Source organism: Aedes aegypti, chromosome 3 (assembly GCF_002204515.2).
Source record: "Aedes aegypti strain LVP_AGWG chromosome 3, AaegL5.0 Primary Assembly, whole genome shotgun sequence".
NCBI lineage: Eukaryota > Metazoa > Arthropoda > Insecta > Diptera > Culicidae > Aedes > Aedes aegypti.
Window position 1 is genome coordinate 110,994,607 of NC_035109.1, and position 25,877 is coordinate 111,020,483.

The following is a 25,877-nucleotide window of genomic DNA, read 5'->3' on the forward strand; positions in this document are numbered from 1 at the left end:
ACATGTGGAATGGCCAATAACTCGTTCAAGTCCAACGATGGAAGATTTTTGTCGTTATACAAGGACTGTTCATAGTTTATAGAAGAAAATGATCATTCTTATTTAAAAAGTAATCTATCTAATAGTTCATTGAGGAAAAATGAAAATTGGTTCCGTTTGCCTCAAATGCTTTAATTTAAACTGGATCTGATCTTGCACTCCATTTTCCTCGATTTCTTGAGTTCCACCTCCATATTTGGATAGGAATTCCATTAGAAAAAAATGCACGCAAAATGCATTGGCCTCACCTTACGCGAATTCTCTGACATAGAAACATGTCACACAATCCGAATTGAGCTGCTGCTGAGAGCGGGGTGCCTTACCCTTTGCAGGAGGAAAAAGGAGGTTGGTGAAAACGGGATTAAACTATTCTGTTTTTGCTGCTGCTGCCACTCGCTGTACAACATACACACAGTAGTTGAATAATGTATACTACAAGTTGGGGGGATTGCGCGGGGTCGACAATAGGTATTGCACTGTTCAATTATGCATAAATGAAAACATCACAAAAATGTAAATGCGCATATGACATGACAGAGACAGGTTAGAATCGGTTTGGTGGACAAGGGAGGTAAGGGAGAGTTTTCGGGGCTGAAGTTATAAGTAAACTAAAATAGCGTTGGAAAATGGATTGCCTCGGGTTACATGCTCGGGGACAAGTCTGCATATCACAAATACGATTATTCTATTTAGGTCCGTCCGAGGGACATTTGCAGCGGAAATGGGACGTTTAACAACTGGACCGTAGGGTAGGGCTTATTTCCAGAAAACTTTCGTAGTCAAAATAAGGAAAGTTAAAGTTATTATCAGTCCCAACATCTCCTGCAAAAAATTAAAATTTTTGGTGGAGGTTTACAGGTTTCGCGATTTTAATGAACTCCCCATATTTTCTTTTGAATACCGTAATTTCGGGTGAAATTGATCATTTTTCACTTTTTTTCTAGTCTGTTTTCTATAATGTTAACAAAGCCAAACAACTTAATGCAGGAAAACAAGTACGAAGGTGAGCCTCATCGACTCATGCACCGAAATTTTCTAACAAATGTCATTTTAATGTCAACAAATATCTCGAAAATAAAAAATCAGGGGATCTCATTTCGGGGTGAAATTGATCACTTCTCAATGCCATTATTGTTAGTTTTCAAAACAACTATACATGATAAATTTGAGCTCCCTGAATCCAAATATGCTTGTCAAATTCTGAACAATGCAATATTTATATAAATAACGAATAGTTAAATTTCAAGAATTACGCGGAAAACGCCTAAATGTATGCAATTTCTTAAGGAATTCAATGATATCTAACAGAAATTCAATTATTTCAACCATATGAGCTAATTGGTACGAGTTTTGGTGATGAAATCTGGTTTGGGAATATATCTCAAGCATCCTCACAAACTTTCAGGTTTATACCATGTTCAAATCCTTGCTTAGAAATAGAAATTCATAGGTGTTTATCAATACTGCACCGCGCATGATTTTGAAATTTTACATTATTTTCATAGTAATAAACATTCTTTAACGCAAAAAACTTCACAACACACAATTTGGCAATAGTTACGACAAACAACGTTCATTCACTGCAGCTTACATTGATATTTATGCTCCATTACGAATAAATAAAATCGTGTTATACGATGATCAATTTCACCCTTCTGATCAATTACACCCGATTTTACGGTACCTAATAATGTGCTCTCGCCTAGACATTGCATATACATTAGGAAGCGTTGTGTTTGGACAGGCATCTAATACTTTCGAAAGAGAATCACGTGATTATCGATTTGTAATTGAATCCAGGTTAACTTCTAAGTTCATGGGTCCTCTCGTGGCGTATGGGTAACGTGCCCTATCTAGCGTATTGGGAGTCGTGAGTTCGGCTCTCACCGAGAAGACATGTAACTTTTTTTGCTAATTTCATTTCAATTTGTCCATTTAATCCAAATACAAAGAATATTTAATGTTTAGTTTATGATAGCCGTTAAAACCAAAATTATAAAAAGTTCACTAAAATTCAATAAATGCACCTACAACCTTTGCGACTCTTCAGACCTTCACCAAAAATTCATTTTTTTTTTCACAGTGTGTTATTTTGGGACCGATGATCATTTCCCACTTTGTAAATTTTAATTACGAAAGGCTTCTGGAAATAAGCCCCACCCTACAGGAGAGCTGTAGAGTTCCGGCGAACGTGAACTCGGAGCGAATGTGTGGAGGCAGCAAAATAGAAGGTGACTGAAATTGCTTAATTGGAATAAATGGATAATCGTCGGCCGGTGGTGCCAAAGTGTAACACAGTCGACCCGGCAGGGATTTCAGGATTTTCTGCGGGGATAAGGGGAACGGGGGTACAACCACGTGCTTGGGGTGTCAGAGATTCTCTGGTCGTCCTGGTTGGTACTAACCTGGTAGGGTTGATTTTCGGCACCTTGCTGGGAGGGTGTCAATGGCCTCCGGGGCTGTGACTGCTGCTGGGGGATCAAGGTGGGAGGGTACACTCCCCATGGGGCGGCCACTCCGTAGTACTGAGGTACACCGGCCGTGATGAGGGCCCCCATGTAAGGGGACGGGTCCTGGCCCGGATTGATGACGTAGGGTTGCGCCTGTTGCGCTGCATAGGCTGCATTGTGTTGCGCTAGAAACTGTTGCTGTTGTTGGGCCGCCGATAGCGAGAGGGCTGACTGTGGCAGTGGTTGTCCGTTTGGTGCACCCGGGACCGCCGAATTGGCAGCTGTTAGACCGGGATTTGATCGGAATAGTTGCTGTAACGAGAGATAGAGGGAGACATGAAATTTTAATTAGAAACTGTGATTGTGCTTTATCTAACTATGTGCTTTATCTGACGTTGGATTGATTAGACTGCCATATGCAAACAAAAGAAACTTTTTTGCATTTCGCAATTGAGTTTCAGTTGCATCAGTAGGCGGTTCCACGAAAGACATATTGTTTTTTTTTTCTTATTGCATAGTGAAAAGTCAGCTCGCAGCCGCATCTCAACTGAACTGACCTGCCGTTCCAGTAATAACCACAGAAAGATTGCCATTGCTGGAAATTTCTTCTATACTCAGACAAGTTTTTCTGTCAGTTGAGTTTTCGGTACAAATTTCTAATGTATTCCACCAATACAGGCCGCTTTCTCATCCAGCTCTCCTCATACAAAAATGGACTGTTGTGGATAGCATATCCTCTACGGTTCAAATTCGTAGAATTTTGCACTGAAACAGGACTCAATCGAAAAGTGCATTTGAATCTAATGGAATCGATAGAGAAGGAAACATAGTGCGAAAAGGAAGCTGATACTGTTACTGTTGCTGATTGATATCACATCGATTTACCTCCTTTGTCGTTCGATGCTGCAACTACATTGTTGCCACTTTCCCAAGCGTCATTTGAAGGAGAAACCACAGAATTGCTTATGTCCATTCTATGCTTTTCCTGGACTTTAAAACGACATTTTCCGCATACAAAGTGTTGCAACGGTATGTTGTCACGATACATTGTGTACAATTTATGATGCTTGTTCGAATGTAGATTACCACAAATTGGACATGTTGAAGTAAATTGAAACCATTGAATAATTGGGTAATTGCGGCGAAGAATGAACATCAATAACACAGCGCAACAAAAATCACATTTTTGCGTGTCTCAAGGATCAAATAATGTGTCTCTGGTAGATTTGGGGTGGCTCAATCTAATACCGTTTTCAGAAATATTCCAGCACGTCAGGATTTTTAGCTACAGGTCGTCAAAGTTGTTTAAAACACTGGTTTAATTGATGTGTACATGAAATTTAAAGTATGATTTATCAAAATTTTTCGTAATCTAATCCATCAAGCATGCAAAATAGACCTTTAACTTTCATTTCAGATATAATTTGGTTGAAATCGCATGATTAAATTTCGATTAAATCGATTTTTTCAAAATACTAACAATCTCCAAACAAAACTTTTCGTTTCTCTTATATGGCAATATACAATACTTTTCTAATCCATCAAAAAATAACTTTTAAGCGTCAAAAATATTATAAACTTTGTTAATAAGTATTGTGATACACATGAAGTATGAGTTCTGAGGCAAATTAAGCAATTAAATTACCATACAAGCTGGCAAACTTGCATGCAAGTTGACTGAAATAGACAATTTTAGTATTTTCAACATCCAATATCTCAAAACCTAGACGTGCTATGATGTTTCTGAAAGCGGCAATGAATTCAGCTATCTTTAATTAAGTAAAAAGCGGTATTTTGATGCTTGAGACAAAACCGTGTTCCGCAGTGTAATTTGACCGTATATCTTATCTAATTGGAAAACACAAGTAACCGGCAATTAACAATAGTACATTAAGTTGCATTTCTACCGGCTCTGCGCAACTTTCTATTTTTAAGATTTGTCTTATGTTGGTCTAGAATTTTTAATATACTTATCATCAATGGCTGATGACTGTGCGTGAATCAATTTTTTTTTTCACTGGCAGAAGTAAAGTTCTTTAAGGCCGCACGGGACGTCATTATAATCATCCTATCCATTTGAAGAAGCAGATCTCAAGTACCACTCCATATATGGATGTGAAAAATTTATCACTATATTCTATATATGTGGTGCACAATCGATTAAATTTTCAGCTTCATCGGTTCACTAAAACTCGAGATTTGCTTCGGCAAAGTTTTGATGATAATTGTTAGAGTGAGACAAAAGATAGGGAAAATAACACGGTCTCCCGTGTCCCCTTAAGCGTCTTTTTAAACATGATAAAGTTGGTTCAAAATTTTGAAACATCTCATCAGTATATTTACTCTGAAAAACGTTCTCCTGTAATTTTGCTGTGTTTTGATTTACTTAAAGACATCATCCATTCGCTTGATTCTCCAGTAAATCTTCCAAAATGATCACCTTGTCACCTTAGCGTGAAAAATTGCTGTCCCCTTTCCGTTTCTAATAAATAGAACATGGTGCACTATGGCTTTCCCTTTTTTTCTTCTCCAAAGTACTATCGCCATCCCATCAAATCCAAAGTCCTTCACATCAAAAGCCCGCAACCATTCGTAGAATTCCTGCAACAAAACGAACCTTTGATAGATTATGTCCCACCAGAAACCAACCCGCAGGCCTACCGGAATGCTCCCGTCTACTGACGACGGTCTACAGTAATACACTACCTCTCGTAATGCTACACAAGAGAATCCTTTCCACGTCACCACACAAAAGTACAACTTTCTAGACAAACCATGGAATCAATAGCGTGCTTTGTTCGGTGTCTGCAACAGCCAAGCGCCGTAAGGCTGATAAGAATCGAGCCCATCCTTGCAGCCGCCCTTACTGTTCCATCATCTGAATCTGCAAGCAGCGACTTCTTCTTATTTTTTGGCATTACCTCCTCACTAGGACTGAGCCTGCTTTTCAGCGTTATGTACTAAGAGAGCTTTCCATTTTCGCATTCGTGTATCATATGGCAGTTACTATGATACTCTATGCTCAGGGAAGCCGAAAAAATTTCCATCACGAAAAGATCTTGGACCGGCCGCAAATCGAACCCAGACACCTTCAGCATGGCGTTGCTTTGTAGCTGCGGACTAGACTACGAAAGGCCCAAATCAGAGTGTCTATGGAACGAGAAAATGGCTTCGATCCTTTCCAAACGTGGAAGTCCGAATCCCTGCGGAAGCAAGGAAGCAAGAATCAAATCACATTATCGTTTTGTTCTACGTGACGGTGATAGGATTTTGCCGCACTGACGATGCTTTGCCATACTCCCCACGGTACTAAAGCTCCGTCTTTCACATCGAGTCATCTTCAAGGAAGGATTGCGCCACTTCCGCACCACCATTACCATCCACCAGTCCATTGTGTCTCGCCTTCCCGCAATCGTCACGTCGTCATCGCCATCATCATCGCGTGCATGCTGAAGAGACCGGAAACGGGACTACCTTGTGGTGGCGGAAGACTTGAGAACCACATACAGACAGTGGTGGTATCGAACAGGAGTGCACGCAATTTGTAACTAGCTTTATAAGTACGACGTCTCTAGTAGGGGAACTTGGCCCAATATGCACTGATTGGGTAAAATGGTTCGACTTTTTGAATCATTTCTGGAACGTTTCAATTTGGATTCTTTGTCAAACGGTGTTAAAATATGTTTACCCAAGCCTTGGGGATAAACACATAGATTTTTCTTTAATTTCCCGGTGATGTTCAACAATTGTTGATTTTTTTCCTAAGTCGTAAGCATTTCCGATGATTTTATTAACGAATAAGCGTTCACATGCAACAGAGCAAACTAATGGAGGAGCTTGGTTGCTGGTAGGGTTTCCAATTTCGGGATATACGATTTCTAGAATTTATTGCTGCTCTGGAATTTCTATTTCAATAGAGAATTGACCATCTCTATTCAATGCATTTTGATCTTCATATTATGGTTTCAACTACAGTCAACTTTTTCTTACTCTCAATATCGAGTAAGAAAAAAGCGACCATCGAATTGGGGAGGTCGAGTTATAGAACACAAACCAGTACATATAGGATTCAAGGAAGATCGAGGTAGCCAAGAAACCCTAGAAACTATGGTTCTCTAACTCGATATCGAGACACCGAAAATCGAGTAAGGGAGAGTTGACTGTAATATATTTTAGATGTTATTTGGTTTTATCGCACAGTGTGTTGTGAAATAGAGCAGAGTTGGGAAAAGTAATAAGATTAACACTACAGTAGCCTTAAAAGTAACAATACACCCGTTGCTAAGGGCAATCCAAAACTACTGTAAAAGAATGCTCTATTTCTCGCTGCATTTCCCGCATTTACAGCTATTGACCCAACATAAGCTACATGATGAAATTCATGTTTTTAAACTACTGTAGTGAGGAGAGCCACGTGAGTTTCACGAAATTCAAGGCTACGACTATTACTAGTCCCAGCCCTGAAATAGAGGTCACAACCATAAAATTTTCAACAAAATGTTTAGCTTTGTGAATAATTCTAAAATAAAACTGACAATATCCTTAGAATTTCATTTTGAACCATTTTACCCTACAATACACGGTCAGCTGTGTGAAAGGATTTACGGAAATCGTCGTTGCAATGACTGAAATGACTGACTTTCACTTTGTTGCCGTTATCTCTAGTAATTTGTGGAGCAGATGGTTCTTCCAATCATCTATTCGGTGGCGCACTAGTGTTGGCAGAAAATGGAAGCACTTTGTTCTTGAGTGTCGCATTATCGGATGGTAAATTGAATTTTGCTTTTTTGAATTTGATGTGATTTATTGTAAGTGCGTTGGCTAGTTGATTTTCACACATGAAGAGTGGCAACATGGAGGGTACGATAGTATGCGCTCTCGAACCCCAAAGTGCAGGTCAATGCCCAATTTCAAGCCTGTTTGTATAATATTGGTGACTCTATCATCGACTGCAATGCCGACTAGCTCGACACCCATGTCATCCGGTTTATGTGCAATTGTTTCACCGTCACCGCTTAAAAGTCACAAAAACGACGGAAATATTATCGTGATGTGGCTGTTGTCCTGAAACGCATCTTGTTTCGACGACTGAGCTACTTTTCCTCGAATGTCGTTTCCCAAAACGCGTTTTCCCGAACGCCGAATGACTTTTTTCCCCGGATAACCTGTTTCTCCGGATAGGTGATGCAGATTCCAAAAGTCTTTAGTGGCAGAATGGTCTACAAAGAACAGTAAGCAATCAAAAAAGGAGGTATTTAATCATTCTCGACTATAGATATAGTGCCTTCCCGATTTCGACAATACCTGTTTTTGTCTACCTCGAATTTTAGCAACATCCGTTTTTTGGAAATTTATTCCTGATTTTGGCAACAATTGATTATTAGGTACTGAAACCAAACATATTTGAAAACAACAAAGAGAATATAAATCAAAATTAAAATGGTGGTGAACATTGCTAGCAAATGATATGTGGAAAGTGCTTATAAGTACAAGTCACATCTTTCAAAGTTATTGCTTAACCCTTAACGTATTCTCCTATGATTGGGAAAATCTTATAAAATAGGAAACCTGTATAATTTCCTAAATTAATGCTACACAGTTTGGTAGGCCTCATAAGTTGGTGAGATTACATGATAATAGAGAGTAAAATCAAGTATAGAAAGCATCACAAGCAAAGATAATTAGTTAAACTGTGTTTATCACCAACGTTTTTGATGCGCTTGTGAGAATTTTTTATTGTATCAAAGTATCAAATTAGTTTGACGGTTTGAAAATTTTATTAAATTATTGGATAGTAAATTCTTTTGGGTATTTCAGGAGGAAATTCAGTAAGATTAATTGGAGAAAATATTGAGAAACTCTGTGCATAACTTTAGATGGAAATTTCAACAGAGTGTTTATAAGTAGTCATTGAATGACGTTTATAGAAGAATTCTTTTGTCATTGCAGATTTTTTTTTGGGTCCTCCTTTACGTCGCATTTAACCAATAAATAAAAATAAAAATAAGGAATGTGGGAATAATCTTTAACAATCTTGACCAGATTAACACGTCCCCAACAATTAAGAGTTTTTCTGACCACATCCTTATTACAGCTGGAGAATGGAACAGGAGAATAGTTGAATGCCTACTGAAGATATTAGCAGGGACCTCTACAATCCAATATTTCACCAACAAATTAAACTTTACTCAAAAATAAAAGTTAAATTCCCCACTTTATATAGTAAAAAAAAAGAAAATCATTACTAAAATTTTCACCAGCACCATTCATGTGTTCATCGCAGTGCTGCTTCCACCTTTCGATCACTTTACGATTGTCCTTCAAGATTTCCCATCCTTATCCCTCTACCTCTCGGATCGCGACACTAAGCCTTTGCGGAATGCGTTTGTCACTATATAAGCAAATATCATGACGAAAATTTGTACTGAAGGAAGCGATCTACAGTCAGTCACAAAAGTTAGTAACCAAATGCTGTTTGTTTATACAAAATGCCCAAAGTTCAGGCTCTGTTTTTCAGCTTTTGGTAGTCCGATTTGGCTGAAATTTGATTGACTGGCTAAAAATAACTTATAGTTTTGTCTGTATTGAATTCGTTTTATTTTAGTCATTTTTCAAATACAGGGTGTCTAATCATTTACAGAAATGAAATTCCCTGAAATTTCCAGGTTTTTCCAGGTCATAAAAAAATCCAGGTTAAAAAAATTCACCCAAATATAGAAATGATAGATGATTTTTTTTGTTTTAGATATAACTATAAATTTATTTCCAAAGATATGAGTTCGGCTTTGAAACACTTAAAAAAATGAAATGATAAATTTCGAAGTATTTTTCACTTTTAGTGACTGATCGTCTTGAAAACAACTTTATAGGTCTCTTACCTAAAAAAACAACAAACAAAATGAAAGCTACCAGGAATCACGACATGAAAGTTCAATTCGTCATTTGAACAAACGTTTTTTGAAGAATATTTTCAAGACTTTTATTTGGCATTCCTCGTAACATTACGACAAGTATAACTGATCATTTTGCTGTAGATTTTTTCCACGTATTACTTCAAAGATCTCTTCAGGAGTTTGATTTGTGATTTTTCAAGAACATTCTAAGATATTCTTCCAAGAATTTTAGTCATCTTCTTGAATCCAAACTGGTTTATTTTCAAAGGATCAGGAATTCCTCCGAAGATTGTTCCAATTTTCAAGGAATTTTGAAGTTTGCCAGAAATTTATCCATTGATTCCCCTATGACTTTCTGCAGCATTTCACGAATTTTCAATTATTTAAAATTCCTTTAGAAATTCCTCCTTATTTTTGTAATTTTTCAGGGAAGTCTTCATATAATTTTTTCCTTCATTCATCAATAGATGTCTCCAAGGGAAGTTTTAAGATTTTTTTGAGAAAAAATCGAGAGGAATTTGTGAAGAAAACCTAGTGTAATCCCTGATGAAACTTGTTTGAGTTCTTACTATGAAAGAACTCCTGGATTCTTGATGAAATACATTCTTGGATTTTTTCTAATTAATTGCCAAGATAACTAAAAACATTCAAATATCTGAATAATGTCCTACAAGACTTTTTGAAGAAATTTCTTGAAGAATCCTTGAATGATAACAATGAACAATAACTATAATAATTTCTGTAGTAATAACATGGAGATTTGGAAATCTTGTTTATTTATTCTTAATTATTCGAGAAATGTGTGAACCGCTGCAATAATATTTTGATAAAATGCTGGAGAAATTCCGAAAAAAAAATCTGGAAAACCTCATGAGGAATACCAGGTAGATTTTTTTAAGGAATTCTTGGAGAAAATTATAGATTTCAGCGAATAATGACTGAAAGAATTATTGAAGCAATTCTTGAAAGTAATCGTCGGTATAGTTTTAAAATAATTCTTATGAAAATGTCTGATTTATTGAAAATATACCGGACCGATGTTTTTTTTTTCAAAAACTCTGGAATCAATCTTTGTGGAAGAACTTCTGTAGCATATGTGGGAAATCTTCCAGAAGTAACAACTGGAAAAAAAAACATTTGGAGGATTTCCGCTTGGATTTTTTCAGAGTAATCGTTGTGAAAATTACTGGAGATAGTAGCGTTGATGTGCTTTAGCATTTTCTGGATCAAATTCTGAAGAAATTTCTCTGAGCGTCCCTAAAAGAGTGATCACTAAAATTTTTGAAGCACTCCTCGAAATCTAAGAAAAATATCATTAAGAACTTGTGGAAAGTCGAGTAATAGTCTTTGAAACCTCTAGAATTTTGCACCAGCATTCAAAGCGGAAATGGACAAAGAAGTGACTTTAGAGACCATTTTGATTAAAATAGTGAAATGTACTATTTTTGCTCTTCAAATTTATTATTGTTGTAATATAGACAAAAAAACCAATCGAAATGTTTTCAATCGTGTTTAATATGCTCATGAACCCTAGTGGAACAGAGAACTGTACTTATGTTTTGCTTCTTTGTCTCAACATGTTTTTTGCTGAATAAATAAAAATGACTTTAAAATTGAAGGACTTAACACCGCAAGTAGTGTTAGTTAGTTAGCGTTAGTTACGCAAATTTGCAAAACACACCAATTTCCAAAACTTACGTTTTTGAATTGAATTTAATAGTCTCTTATTTACCAACTTTTGTCTTTGAACAACCCTCTGCAACTCTTTAGAAAATTACTACTATTTAAAAAAATTAAATACAGACACAAGTTATTTTTAGTTCGTTAAACTTCAGCCAAATCGCCAGAAGCTCAAACTTAAGCATTTTGTATGAGAAACCAGCATTTGATTTTTAAATTTTGTCACTGACTGTATATTACATGAACAACATTCTAAATCAAACATCTGGGATTTCGTAACACGAACCCTGCTCATAAATCACACAGGTAACCCAGAATTAGAGAAATTTCGGTCAAATTTCCCTGCAGACCAGCTGCTGTCGACAAACGATGACCGACATTTTTCGATGATACTCGTCCCTTTGCTGACTGACCATTTTATCGAAACTCATTTCGCATTCATGCAAGTTAGAATTTGTCGTTAATCCTAATAGAATTTAGGTAAAATTCCTTTGATTTCCGTTGACCTGACGAGCACAACGACTGAGGCAAATGCTGCTTTTCAGAGAACCACTGGCCAATTCTGCTCTATTGCTACAATGTTGTACGTGTACAAATCTTCGTCAGACGTTAATAAATTGATTGTATCATGATTTTGTTAGTAAAACATTTTTCCCGAAGGTTGTTAATCATTTCACCCCAGATTCGCAAATTTTTAAGTGTTTTCCCTTACCGTCAACATCCCAGGTAAATGAATCCGACACTTGTGCAATCCCAACCTGCTCTACTAGGGACTGCCGAAACTGGCTCAGGAAAAAAACGGAAACTATTCCGAATCGGAGCAATTTCGTTGCATTCTTTTCGATCAGAGACGACGACGGAGACGACGAAGGCGGTGGTCGGTAACTGTCGTTTGACGATAATTAAAATTCCGGCCTTTTCCACTAGGTACCGTCCCATGTCTAGGTTATGTCTACCCTTTTTCCTAGATATATGACCGCTATGGGGTTGTTCAATAACCACGTAACGTTAATTTGAGATCCCTTTCCTGAGTAGATTTGTCCGCGCGAAATTCGTTTGAAACGTAGATTCCGATCAGTCTTGTATCACCCACCAGAGCGAACCCAAAGTCAATTCATGGAAAAGGTTCGGTAATTTGGGGGCTGTGCAGAGATGCCCGAAATCAAAATATAATTACCACAAGCGGACGGACTGCGAAGAAGTAAAATTTTCGGGTGGAACCAAACCAAGAAGGGGGATCCAAATGACGCGAATATGTACAGAATCGAATGTACTCGAATCGTACGTACTTCAAAGTGGTGTACGTGCAATAAAATTTGATTGAATTTAGGACGAATCGAAATGCGCGATTAAATTATTAATGGCATTGGCGCTCAGGGAAGGCTGGAATTTTCCCGTTTTGCCTCAAACGAAACGGGAGGAATGTTGAGCGAGTGCTGAGAATGGGGGTAATATTGAACAACATGCTGAAAACGACCGTAATGACGGCAATTAAATGTTCGTTTACGTGGGATTTACGGCCTGCAGGGAAAGCGATAAAAATTGAGATATTCGTGGAAGGGTTCTGTTTGAGATGGTGGTGGAGGAAGGGTAATGGTGTTTTAAGAGCATAATGATTGAGCTTAAGGTGTTTTGAATAGGTTCGAAGTTTTTAGTATTATAGGATAGGCGACAGGTTAATATATCTTGAATTCAGTGACTTCAGATTAAGGTGAAGTTGAAACGATGAAGCACATCGATATTTCATGAGCACCAATCTGGAGAACCAAACATTCGTTAATGCTGAAACTTTGATAAATTGGTAATCAACAGCGAGTAAGAAATCGATCAGGTTTTCACCGTAAGAGATCGCTGGGATCTTACTTAGGTTGGTTGATGATCCTAGAATTGTTCAATCGAAGTTCAGAGATGAGCTGGCATGACAATTGCCATTGCCGGCAACGGCTAAATTCAATTGATGGAACTTTTACGGATTGTTCAACAACAGCGAGTAACAAATCGATCAGGTTTTCACCCTAAACCAATAACGTATGATTCTTCGGATCTGTGTTATTGAGAATTCGTGACTTCATCGCCATCGTAAATATTGTTAAAGAAGTCAATTGTAGTTTGATGAGATTTTATTTATATTGGTTGGTAATCGTAGAGCTCTACTGATGAAAAGACATGACCACTACCATTGTCGGCCATGGCCAAGTTTAATGAATGATTGATCGGGTTTTCAGCCTAAATGAATGTTTCGTTCTCCAGATTTGTTTGCTTTGAAATTATAGGTGTGGCTTAAGTTGATCTCAACCTTAATTATTGTTAGGTTAGAATTTAATACGAGTTTAGAGATGAACGGCATGACAACTTCCATTGCTGGCTACGCTCAAGTTCAATTAAGACTTTTCTAATTTATTTGATTTTTGTTACAATAAAAACATCCTACTTATTTCAGCATGAGCACTACTGATTCACACAATCTATTTAGACAGTGCCGCCATAGCAGTGAACCATATCAGTCGCAGTCAATCGCAAATAACGTAGTTTGCTGACACCGACCGAAGATAGATATTGATTAGCACTGTTGATGACAGCCACTGATGTTTGATAGCTCCGGTAACTGTTTATACGACGAGAAGCGATCAAATCACCTGAATTGCAGCAAATGCTGACCTGTTTATCTTCTGGGGATGAAAGCCAAACATCGTTTACGTTCACACCTTGCCGGGGACTCGATGGTCCGTGAATTTGCTTCGAATACAATTAACTCGTATCCATGGACTCTGCCATAAAATGCACAGCGACAAATCAATATCCTGGGTAAATTCATTAAAAGCAACATGACGTATCCAGAGCAAGCAACTGTGCCGAGAATGTCCTCGGGCGCAAGGAAGCACTTCGTTATTCTCAATTATGCAACGAAGCTTCCTTCGGGTTTAAAACGGGACTAAATTGATATCCGATCAATCTAAGCAACGTCAATATTATCACCGACGCTGCTATATTTAGTTGAATTAGGTGTAAAATTGCACCTAGGTCTTAGAGAACTGGTGAACTGCCGCACCAAATGCCATATAATGTGTACTAAATAGAGCGTTAGGCGAATAAAATCCAACATCCTTCCAACCAATCAATTAGGATTTGTCTTTCGCTTGAACTCCGTCGAAAGAAAAATTCGATTGACGAAAATAAACAGAAAGTGTCATCTTTTGACGAATCTCCGGAATGATGAAAAGGTGACGACGACGACGACGACGACGACGACGAGACACGTTTGCCATGATTTAATCACCTGTCGGGTTCGATAAACAGGCACAGCAGAGCACACCATCACCAAACAGTGAGGCAACTCACTCCTTAACAACCTTTCCCGATCAAAAATTCATAACAGAATAATAGATCATTTATATCGAAAGTTGCTCTTTATATCCACGTTATATTTAGATAATTTGAAAACAAAATGGTATGAGAACATTTTACTAGTATATCATAATTATAACAAGATTAGTAATAACTATGAGAAATACATGCGATATAATATTGAAATTATAAACAACATTTTTAATCATCTTTGTTATAACGAATCATTTCTATCTCGATTTTTATATCCTATTTAGTTATAATTTAGATACAATTATATCAAAGCCTGTTAAAATTGTGATATAATTTCATGAGTTCGAGATACGTTTTTTGGTTTAATACCTTATCAGCTATAACTCATAGCACACTCTGTTAAAAACATGCCTTAAAGATTATGATAATGGTATTATTCAATTCTAATCGGGTTTCCAGACAGAAGACACAGCCACGAACAATGATTGGCAGAATAGTATGTTGGGCGTGGGTTGAATTCCAATTTGGCAAACTGAAGAACTTTTTCTCACTTTATTTCGCTGGCATCGCGTCGATGATCGCCAGCTCTGTTTACTTTCCCAACAAATCGTTCGATGGGTGGCACAGACCACACCTGACTCCGACTTTGCCTAAAAAACGGACTACGTTTATGAAATGTTAGCCCTTTCGCCCGCGCATAGTTCGAGGAAAGTACAATTTCCAAAATTAAGTCTATCCATTTCCCAATTTCACCGTCACCAGCACTAACGATATGGGCGTGGAACTGTGCCGCGGCTGGCGGAATACTTCCGGTGTGGGTGGTGATAAATAATGGCTTTCCCATCCAGCTATGGGAGGAAATAAAATAGAGCACGAATACCGCCGCTGCTGGGGATTACAATAATGGAGCCCCCAAGTGGTTAACGCGCGCTGTTGGCACCAATTGCCGGTGCCATAAGCCACTCCCGATAGTGGAGGGCTAACGAATCGAATCAATTGCGGTGTAGGTTTATCGGAGGAAATCGCCTAGCTTCCCGAACTAGAATTTGTGTTGTGAGAAGGGTTTTTTCAAGAACGATGCGTATTAAAGGTACAAGGTCATTTTTATGAGGTAAGAAAATGAGTGGAATTGGTCTATAAATCAAAGCCTTATGAGCCGCTTCACTAATGTTAAAAGGGTATTAGACTCTTTCCAAGTGAGACAAGCTGTTCATCAACAACGGCAATAGTCTTATTCAAAATTCAACAACTTCATTTATTTTCACAAATGTACAAAATAGTCATCATATGTTTAGATACACTGCCCGATTTTGCAAACTAACCCTAAATTGACTTCTCTTTTCAGTCCCGAAGAGTAGCAGTGAAGGGCTGGTATGCTCAACATGCCTAAAAACGAAAAAAATAAAAAAATAAATCCATGCACTTTGAAGCACTTTGAAAACATACAAAAAACGTGCAAACTGAGTAACAACATCTGTTGCACTTCTGTTGTAATTCACTGGTCGGGATCAAATTTTCAGCTTGTACAGCGTCTGGTTCTTTAGGTTTGTACTATTGAAAATTATAAAATTCCTTTAGCACAAATCAGATGAAAAAAAGATGATCTTTTCTAAGTATTCCGCTGAAACTGTTAGGCAGTGTTTGTGGCGAGTTCGTGAGCAAATAGTTGAACTTTCTGCATTGGAAATCTTCTGCATGAATATTTGTGCTTAGAAAACAATGCGTCCATTGTTACAATCCTTTATATAAAAACCCAGAGTGGTCTGGCTGTCAGTAACGGGAAATATTTCAAGCAGGAGGAAGAATACAAAAGCCAGCGTTGCCAACCTTCCAGATTTTCTAGAATATTCCAGATTTTTGAGTCTTCATTTTACAAAAATCTGGGAATCCATATTGAAATTTGCAGCGAATTTGTAAAGTTCTTCATATACAAAATAGGAGATACAGACTATTCGTCTCATTTTTTTAAAAATCATCCAGGTTTTCGAAAAAACAACCTGGCATCATTGACAAAAGCAGTTCAAGTTTAAGAACACTACAAAAGCATTATAAAGGCGTCATTTTGTTTAGAATAGAACAGTGCAACAGTATACTCCAAGAAGGCATATGTTTAGGCGATTTTGCAGGCATCGTACGTCGTACGTCGCATTAAATTAACAAAATGATAATGATAGATGAATTTAGCCAACGAATGCATTTTTGTATGCGTTCATCGTGTGGCAAGAACCATTTAAATTCACGCTCAGGGAAGTCAAGGAAATTACCAGAATGAAGAGATCCTGGACTGCACTAGGAATTCAACACATACACCATTCATCTTTGAAAGATCATGGATAGTTTTTCACATCGGAAATTCAGCTGGAACGTGGCTAGCCACGTTGGGTAATCTAGTAAATAAATTTAAAAAAATAAGACAAATACTTGTCGGATTTACAGATAACAACCACAGAACACTTATTTACGTTTGTAACGTTCCCTCTACCACTTGACTAGGAAACACTTTGGGCCCTGCGGGATGACAAGGTTTTATATCAAATATTTGGGCCTAAAATCAAGCCCTTAAATACTTGTATTTTTTTTTTTTAGAATGGAAGGCTTTTAATCTACAGCTTATTCGTCACTGTCTTCATAGCTGACATTTGGTTTGTGATTTTCATCTCCTACAACGCATCTCGATACTGAACCGACCCCTCTGAATTTAACAATTTGATGTTTGGTGTTAAAAAGCATTAAAATGCACAAACATATATTGGCATAAATTAATTAGGTCTTAAATTGATTGCTTACTTTTAGGCGATTTGGCCATGTACTTAAGAATATACTCATCATCAAGCATTGCGGAATACGCTCTCATTTGAATTTGATGCACGATCAAAGCAAGCGAAGAAAAACATCCCATCTGTTGCGGTTCATGATCGGCAATGTATCGCAAGTTGTAACAAGTATCATAAATAGGAGCAGCAAACAAGAGCCCCAAAAATAGAGCGGTGAGAAAATCAATTTTTCTCTCTTGTTTACCGTTGGGGTAGGTGTAGGGTTGTTAAATGTCATGAATTTCACGTGACTTTGACATTTGAATATTGCTAATATCATCGCTCCTAGTGGAAATTGTCATCGGAAAATGCTTTTCCCGGTGACCTTTTCCGAATTACTATTGGTTGCCAATATTTGCTGATGCAATATTGCGCATGCAAGGAAGCTATAAGCATTTTAATTTTTCCACAATTTTGACATTTAACAGCACTGGGTAGGTGTTTTACTTCACTGGCACGATAAACAATCCCCGAACTTCCGATAGCAATAGTGCCCCCCAGGTTTGGAGCTTTTTAGAGGGGTTTTATCATGCACTGCTATCCCCCCGATCTGATCAAAGTTGTAGCAGTATACGATAAACAATCTCTCATAATGTGCTGCATATTATGATAGTACAGAGAGCTCTCAATTTTCTCAGGATTAAATCCCTGCTCATCATTATTGATGACAAATTGCTACATCTCCGCTTAACTTACACCAACAAGAGACAGAGAGTACCAGAGAAAATCCTCGTATTTTTGCACTCTCACTCGAGTCGCTTAAGGATCTGTGTTGAAAATTTTGAGTTCAGCTTTTACTCCTCAGAAAAACGGCAAAATCGCCTCCTCTTTTTATCGTAGAGGAGTTTTCATCAGGCCTGATAAACACTAACCTATTTATAAAAGCGTTATCAACACCTGCGATTTTTTTTTGGGCGCTATGTTACAATAAATAAATAAAATAAATTAGCCCTCTAATACCCAACCCCGCCTTTAGACGGGGTACACTTTGGAATTTTGTGTATTTTTTCGTAGCTCGGAAATCAAAAAGATTTTATTTGTGGCTTGACTCATAAAACGCATATGAGAAAAGTTTTTTATGACTTTTGAAACTTTTTTGTGTATTTGATAATTGTTTGAAAAATTGTATTCTTATATAACCTACAAATGCCTGGGATTTATTCAACGTGTAATATAAAAAAATGTACCTCTTATATTTTTCTACTACCAACCTATAACAGAGGAAGAGCTTAGTGGTATTAACATAATTTCAAACCTGTTTTTCCGTTAATTACACGGAAAATAAAAATATTTCCAGAAAAATATCGAAAATTTATTATTTTTAAAAGTACCGTAAAAACTTGAATTTTTATTATTGCCAAAAATCAGTAACTAGAAGTAACTTCAAGAAAAAATGAAATAGTTCAGGGATGTTCAAAAATAAAAATTATAAAAATCAAAAACCAAAATCCATAGATTTGCGAATAAAAATAAATCATTGCCCAAAAAATTGCGATTTTAGATAACTAAAAATGATATTTAGATCAAAAATAAAAATTTGGGTATTAGAGGGTTAAGACAAATACTTATGATAACCATAGAACACATTTACCTCTTGAGTAGTGAACGTCACTCTTTGAGCCCTACGGGGTGTTTGGGCCATAACATAAAATACTTATGTTTTATTATAATGGGTAGCTTTAGGCCTATAAGTTGTTGCATACAATTTATTTGAAACTGTTGATTTAAGAAAAAAAATGTTCTATGAAGAAGTTGTAGTGAACCATTTGGAAGACAAGAAAAAAATAAACAATGAAATAAAAAATATTTGTTTTCATGAAAAATTCAAATATAAAACTAATATTTTAAATTACACCAAGATCTCATTTTGATTTTTTTTTTTTGATTTTCACCATAGATAGGAAACAGTTGTTTGAAACAATGGGTCATGATAGAAAAATGTTTAATAAAAAAGAGTTTTATAACTTTTTGTCGATTTTGAAAATTAAGATTTTTTTCAAAATAAATGCATTCTGATGATACAATAAAAATCTTGAAATTGAAAATGGTTATCATGATCACTACTCTGGAATTAGCAATTTTCGAATTATATCAAGTTTAATGCAAAAAATATTATTTAAAGAATAAAATATGCCATTTTCATTAGTTATTCGCGATTCTTATAGGCCATTATTCTTGAGGTAAAATGATCGATTTTTCTTTGAAAAAAACTTATTCTACCACACATTCTGGATGGAATTTGACATAAATCAAGTTAAGACCTCAAAACTGATTGCCTACTTTCTCGTGATTTGACCAAGGGCTGTGAAAATATCTCCAGGTTTTTCCATAATTTTCCATAGATAAGTACCTTTTGTGATTTTTAAAAGATTTTGGTAAAATCCTCGTGATGTTATTAACAGATGTCTTGCTACAAATTTTAAGCCAGATTTTCAAGGAGAATTGAGATGTTTGGATAATATTTGTAGTAATGAGTCTCCGTTGATTAATGGATGGATTTTTGGAAGAATTTCAGTATCGGAGAGTCCTTTCTGATATTCGTAAGCCTTGTAACATTATTGGCGAGGTTATATCGAGTTAATTGATGTAGAAACGAAATTGATGCATAACTGGTGACTTGTTGGTAGCTTTTTCCAGGATTTAGGTGGACTTCAGAGAATGGGCGTGTGGGCTTCAAACGTGTCGTTTGTATGTTATCGAAATCTTCATTTCGAACTTTTATGAACCTTGTAGGGTGGCTGATTCAGTGGTAGTGTGTGTCCCTATAATAGTGGTAGTGCCGTTTTAAGCGTGTTATAGGCAATTTATATTTTTATGTGTATTTTTCTAACATGGCCCTTGTTGAAATAATATGAATGTGTATAAAAATATCTTGGATATCAGTAAGGAAAAAGTAGAAAACAATTAAAAACCTTAACTTTTTTGCTCCCTTGCACCAGTAACAGTGGGTCGTTCCTATAATAGTGAGTCTCAATGGGAAATGAATGTAAACCACTATTATAGGAACACAAGTTAGCAAATACCACTATTACTGGAACATGTTCCAGTAATGGAGCAAATGGTTTTTTAGAAGATTCCATGATTTTATCATTCTAAGTTTATTTTTACATGAAATAGAATAGAATAGCTTTTGAATGACGTATTCGAATATGAAAAAACGACCTTCCGTTATTTTCTGACGATTTTTTATTCCTCAGTCATTGGTACAGACGCCCTACATGTTTTAGAAATCTTTTAGCAATTTCACGATTGAAAGGAAAAAAAAGACTGTTGGCTACCACATTTTCCTTACATTTAGAAAGATTTTGCTTCAAAATTGACTTGTCACGAATCTAATATGAAAAAATGCATAAATTTCGCATAAATTAGCATAACGCCCTGAAAGCCATTGGTAGACATATGTGCAACCCTTCGTTTCTGAGTTTATGAATACACCAATGTTGCTGAACAACGATCGGAAACGCGAGGCACGATGAATTTTCGTAGGCATCAAAACAGAATCTGCGAATAAACACAAACAACCGTTCGGGCGCTTCATTCGTTCGTGTTTCATTTTCGGATCGCTGTTTCTACCGACTCTATCATCGGGTGATTTTCCATCGCTCGATAATGTGAACGGTACGATCCACGCTGCCTGGCTCTTCGCGAAGAACAGGAAAATATTCATTTCGAACATCTTCATGCCGTCTTGCAACAATCACGCTAAACTTGCTCCGCTCAAAAATGAGTGCCGAGCGCACAAAATTGGCCTCTTTTCGTGCAGCACAGATTCTGTGCAAAGGGGCTGTACACAGTTTTGTGCAAACGGTGGTAAACAAAACTGAATGAGTGAATTGCGCACAGAGGAGGAACGCTTGGAATGTGGAATTCGTTTCCATTTTTGTTTTGCTTCTGAAAACATTAAAAAAAACATTCCAATTTTAAAGTTTTTTAGAGATTTTTTTCATTTGAATAGCCGAAGCGGAAGCAAATGGGGAAAAAAAAATTGCGACCATCTCCCGGCTTTTCGCTAGAAAACATCTCAGAAAACTCCCCATCTTACCAACGCCCAACTGTTTGCTGCCGCGCGGGATATCATTGATAGTTCCGTATTCATCGATCCCGGACAACCGAAGGCCAAAACGTCGGCAACTCACAGAATAAGTGCGACCTACTCAGAATTTTCACTCAGTCAGCCAGTTCTGCTTTCTGTTTTGGTTGCCTCATTCTGTGTAGTTTTAACACATGCGCTGCGTGGAGCTTGCTTAGCGTGGAGTGTTTGCTTGACTTTACGAGAAGATGCAACCTTGCAATGAATCACGAGAATGAACAGCGCGTGGATAAATGAATCCTACGAGTGGAAAGGCTTCGCGAACCACTTATTGGTGTGTTAATTTTGCTTCTTCGGCGTTGCATCCGTTCGCTTTTTGCGATGCTCTTCGTAACGCAAAAATGAAAAATGAATTTTGGCGAATGTTGGATCGCGAAGATGCGTCGATCATTGTTCACGAAGAAGATCCATCGCAACACTGGAATACACACATAAATTATTCTACAGGAATCCGTGAATTTCACCGTAAGCTCAACAGTAGGCCGTCCCTTATTTTTCGAAAATGCGAAATGTTATAAGTTCGTCATTGTAAAGTGCTCGTTTTGGTAAGAAAAAAATCAGGTAAAAATTTGAAGTCCGTACGTGGACACCAAGTGGTCCCCCAACGGCCCTGAAGGTATTAGGAGTAGATGACCCCGTGCGCAAAATCGAGCTCGCTGCTCTAGTGCACCCAGCATGAGTACGAAAAGCCACCAGTAACAATCAACTTAGTAAGATCATTGGCGCTTCTGTCTAAGATCCTTATTGGATTATTTGGAGAATTTTCACGTATGTCTGGCGAAATAAGTTAGTATTTTCAGTCAATTCAATTCGTTTTTTAAATATGTTTTGAATTTATTCAACTTAATGTTTTAAATTCAGGTGAATTTTTTGTCTCCATGAAAGTTGAATTCAAGAAATTAAATTTCCACGAGTTCGCCTGATTACTGTTACCATAAAATGACCCGCTACCAGCCCTGCTGCAGTGCATTTTCCGCCACCGGATCCGAAAGCACCGAGCTCTGTTCCGATTCCAACCCAATCGTACAACCATAAATCTATCCGACCGTCGCCATCGCGAATCGCCATTGTTTGCCCTTTGTCTTTGTCAATGGATGGGGGGTGAGTCCGGAGGGTGGGGTTTCACCCAGCAGAGCAAACACATGCCCCCCCCAACTCTTATCGCCGCTTTAATCGAATTAATTTTCCCGAATAGATGCGCCGCCAAATGCTCTTTCTATGACGAAGCCATCCAAAGACACGACGGGGAGCATTGATCTTCGACAGCATGAGTTGATGGTTTTTATCAATTTCCGAAGCGGCTGTGGAGCTGCTCTTTTGTTTTTGACGTAAATTCAGACGAACTTTGCTGCTGACGCTGGTCGTCGTCTTCATGATGGGAGCGAGCGCGATAAGGTCGGGAATGGGGAAAATTTCGAAGATCTATTTTAAGGTTCGGAGCTAAGGCCGACACTTTATGCACATTTCGGCTTCCTAACCCCCCCTGGACCAAGGGAGGGAGGGCAAATTTTGTTATCTCATCTGTTTTTCGGTTCTTTATGGGTCACCGCCGCCGTCCTACCAAGTGTGTATGATGCGGAACTAACGAGCAGTCTAGAGAGCTACTAATGAACCAAGTCAGCTAATGAAAATGTCGTGTAAATCAGACGTTTGAAATATGGGTTTTTCATGGCCCAAGCCGGAGCTGGAAATTCATATGATAGCATTTCAATAACGTCATCTTTTTGATCGTGATTTGCCGGAACTGTGTGTTTTTCTAAATTGGAAAAATCGATTACGCAAGTTCCTATCTAACGGCTAGTAAACACGACAACAAGCCTGTCGGATTCAGGGTCGCACATTTTCGACTCTGCTGATAACTGGGTAAAACAGACGCAAAAAAATACGCTGCCGCAAAATGACACCGTACTGATTGCTTTCCTAGTGCCGATAGCTCTAGAGAGATCCACGGTCGTTTCCATCTTAGAGTGTCCAATTTTCTTGCACAGGTCTTGACCGACTCACAGTGGCGCGTTTTCATGCACCAACTTTACTTGATGCTCACAGTAATCTTTGAAGAAATTCAAATTTTGATGTATTTATTGTAAATGACAAGAAAAATATTAACAGGCAATTTTAATACCTTCAAATCTGAGGTTTTCTCCGGTCATGCGCCACTGTGCACCTCGGTAACGATGACCTAGACTGGGACGTACGCAGGGTTGAGGGGTCTTGTAAAGGTTTCATCCGTCGAAAACCTCGACACGGCCATGTTGGAGAAGGAAATGAGGACGGCAAACTCTGGCATGTCCATCAAAGTGCTGTCGATACTGACGAAGAACGATGCGTTGTCGTTCTTACCTTGGTTGGGTACGATTTTTTGCTCGACTTTCCGTCGTCCATCCGTCCATCACCGTCGGATTTCGAATATTTGTGCGTCGTTACCTTCCACCCGGGGGTAGCGTCATCACCTTTTACCGAAGACGTCGTCGACGTCGTGACCGGCAATGGGCGGCCGGATGATGGATAATGTACAAATTTGCTTTACTTAGCATTGGAAATTGAATCATCTGCTTTTTCGGTCGAAAAAATAGCAAAAAATAGCACTGCAAGATGAGGCACCACAGTCGGGCACGTGTATCTCGACTCCAACGAGGTAAATGGCAATGTAATCGCTCCGATAACAAAATAATGGGAGGTGTAGGATTTCTGTAAACAACAACGGACTCAGACGGGAAGATGGGAAGAAGATGGGACGTTTTTCGATTTCGATTCCACTGCTCTGAAGAACGCCTCTCTTTAAGGCTTCTATTGTCAATAAGTACGTATACAGTGTTGAACAATGCATTTTTAACATTTTCAATTTTTCTAAATGGTCGAATTTGGTGTGATAAATCTCAGTTGATTATGAAATAACTTGAATTTTCACATATATTTTTAGTAATTTCTCCAATCAAGAATTCAAAATTAATAACGATTTGACTTAACTGACATTTTTCGTCGGAAAACTATAGAAAATATGAAAACCTCAAACATGAACAAAGGTCTTCAACAATCCCGTTCATCTCATTTAAATGTACTATGAAGATATTTCTTAAATTTTTTAAAGTTATTTTAATTATCAAAATTTGTCTAACAATTCACTTGGGTTAAACCGATGTTACTTTTAAATTCGTGGATGAAAAAAACAGTGAAAAATATATGTTGACAATCAAGTTGAAGTGCTGTGAAAAATTCATTCAAATCGGTTATTCAAACACTTAGATTCAATCCTCCAAAAGTGACCATTTTGTATACAAAATACAAAAAAGTTCCAAATGCGTTGACCAACACTGTAGCTATTGGTGCTATGGTCCAGTTGAATGGAAACAATCCCATCTGTATGTTTAGTCGCATCATCGCTCCATCCTCTTACTTGGGAAACAGCTCCAGCATCATTGTATTTGCTTTCCCCCGATAGGAAACGCCAAAAAGGAAACAGCAGCAGTTCCGGTTCCTTCTTTTTCAATTGCCATTTTGTGGCGATTGGACTGATGGTCGGATAACCGGAATGGCATCCACGTGGAAAACGTGACGGTGTTTCGCTTCGAAAATCTGTAGGAGACAAAAATCGTTTGTCGAAGCGTCAAAGGCCGGATCAAAATGGACCACAGGGGACGAATCAAACACTTTTCCTTCGAATTTTTCTTGTCAGCATCTCTGAGAAAATGTCGCTTTCGAAATAATTCTGCCGAATGTCGTCACATTGTTCAATCGTCGTCAGATACTTTTTTAAAGATTTTAAAGTGAGGAAATAAGCATGAGACTTCTGTTTTGTGAATTTGAAGTGAAATACCTATTTAACTTTTGCCTACAGAAAAGTCAAGATGTTGGCTCTTCTGAACAGTGAGATATCATAGCACTACAGTCAACCGTCTATAAGATGATATTGGAGGGGTCATCGTCTCATGGAAAGAACAAACTATAGAACAGAAATCTTACGGAAAATGGTCTTCATAATATTTCATTTATTAGTCAAAAATTATCAGAACTTGAACAAATCTTGCATAGCTTGTGATCTCGCCCTAAAAGCCATTGGTAACCAAGTGTGTAGCTCATTGTATTTAAGCAAATGAATGGATCAAGCTAAAAACTATTTCAACTGGGAGATAGAGGAGGGTCTTTTCTGTATCGTATCATTGCCAAAAACGTATAAATCCATTCGTTTACTCAATAACAGCTTCGTGGTTACCAATGGCTTATAAGGCGAGATCACAAGTTATGCGAGAAATGTCAATTCCTTATAATTCCCGCTACAATCTCTTTGATAAATGTCTTTAGTAATTGCACTATTGAGAGGATTATTTCTCAGCGCTTTTCAGCTGAGATTGGAGTTTTAACTTCCACCGGTTGAGGATCTGAAGATTGAATTTTGTTTCATAAGTAGTCCAGAAAAATTCTAGGAAGAGTCCTTAAGAATCTCAGAAGGAGTCCGGAAGAATTACAGAGGGAGACCCAAGGCAGGAATCTCAGATGAAGTCCGGAAGAATTCTCCGAACAGTCCAGTAGAATCCCAGAAGGAGTATGGAGAAATTCCAGAGGGAATCCGGAAGAATTTCAGAGGGAGTTCGGAAGA

At 37.7% G+C, this 25,877-nt stretch overlaps 1 protein-coding gene across 6 annotated transcripts in view; it reads right to left on the reverse strand.

Annotated features, from left to right (window-relative positions):
* Positions 1–25,877, reverse strand: part of LOC5576263 (maternal protein pumilio) — a 429,920-nt gene that overhangs the window by 48,994 nt on the left and 355,049 nt on the right. For all 6 annotated transcript variants that reach the window (XM_021849990.1, XM_021849991.1, XM_021849993.1 and 3 more), the window contains one exon: positions 2,445–2,801. In XM_021849990.1, the coding sequence (XP_021705682.1) occupies positions 2,445–2,801 (357 nt within the window). The remainder of the gene's footprint in view (positions 1–2,444; positions 2,802–25,877) is intronic.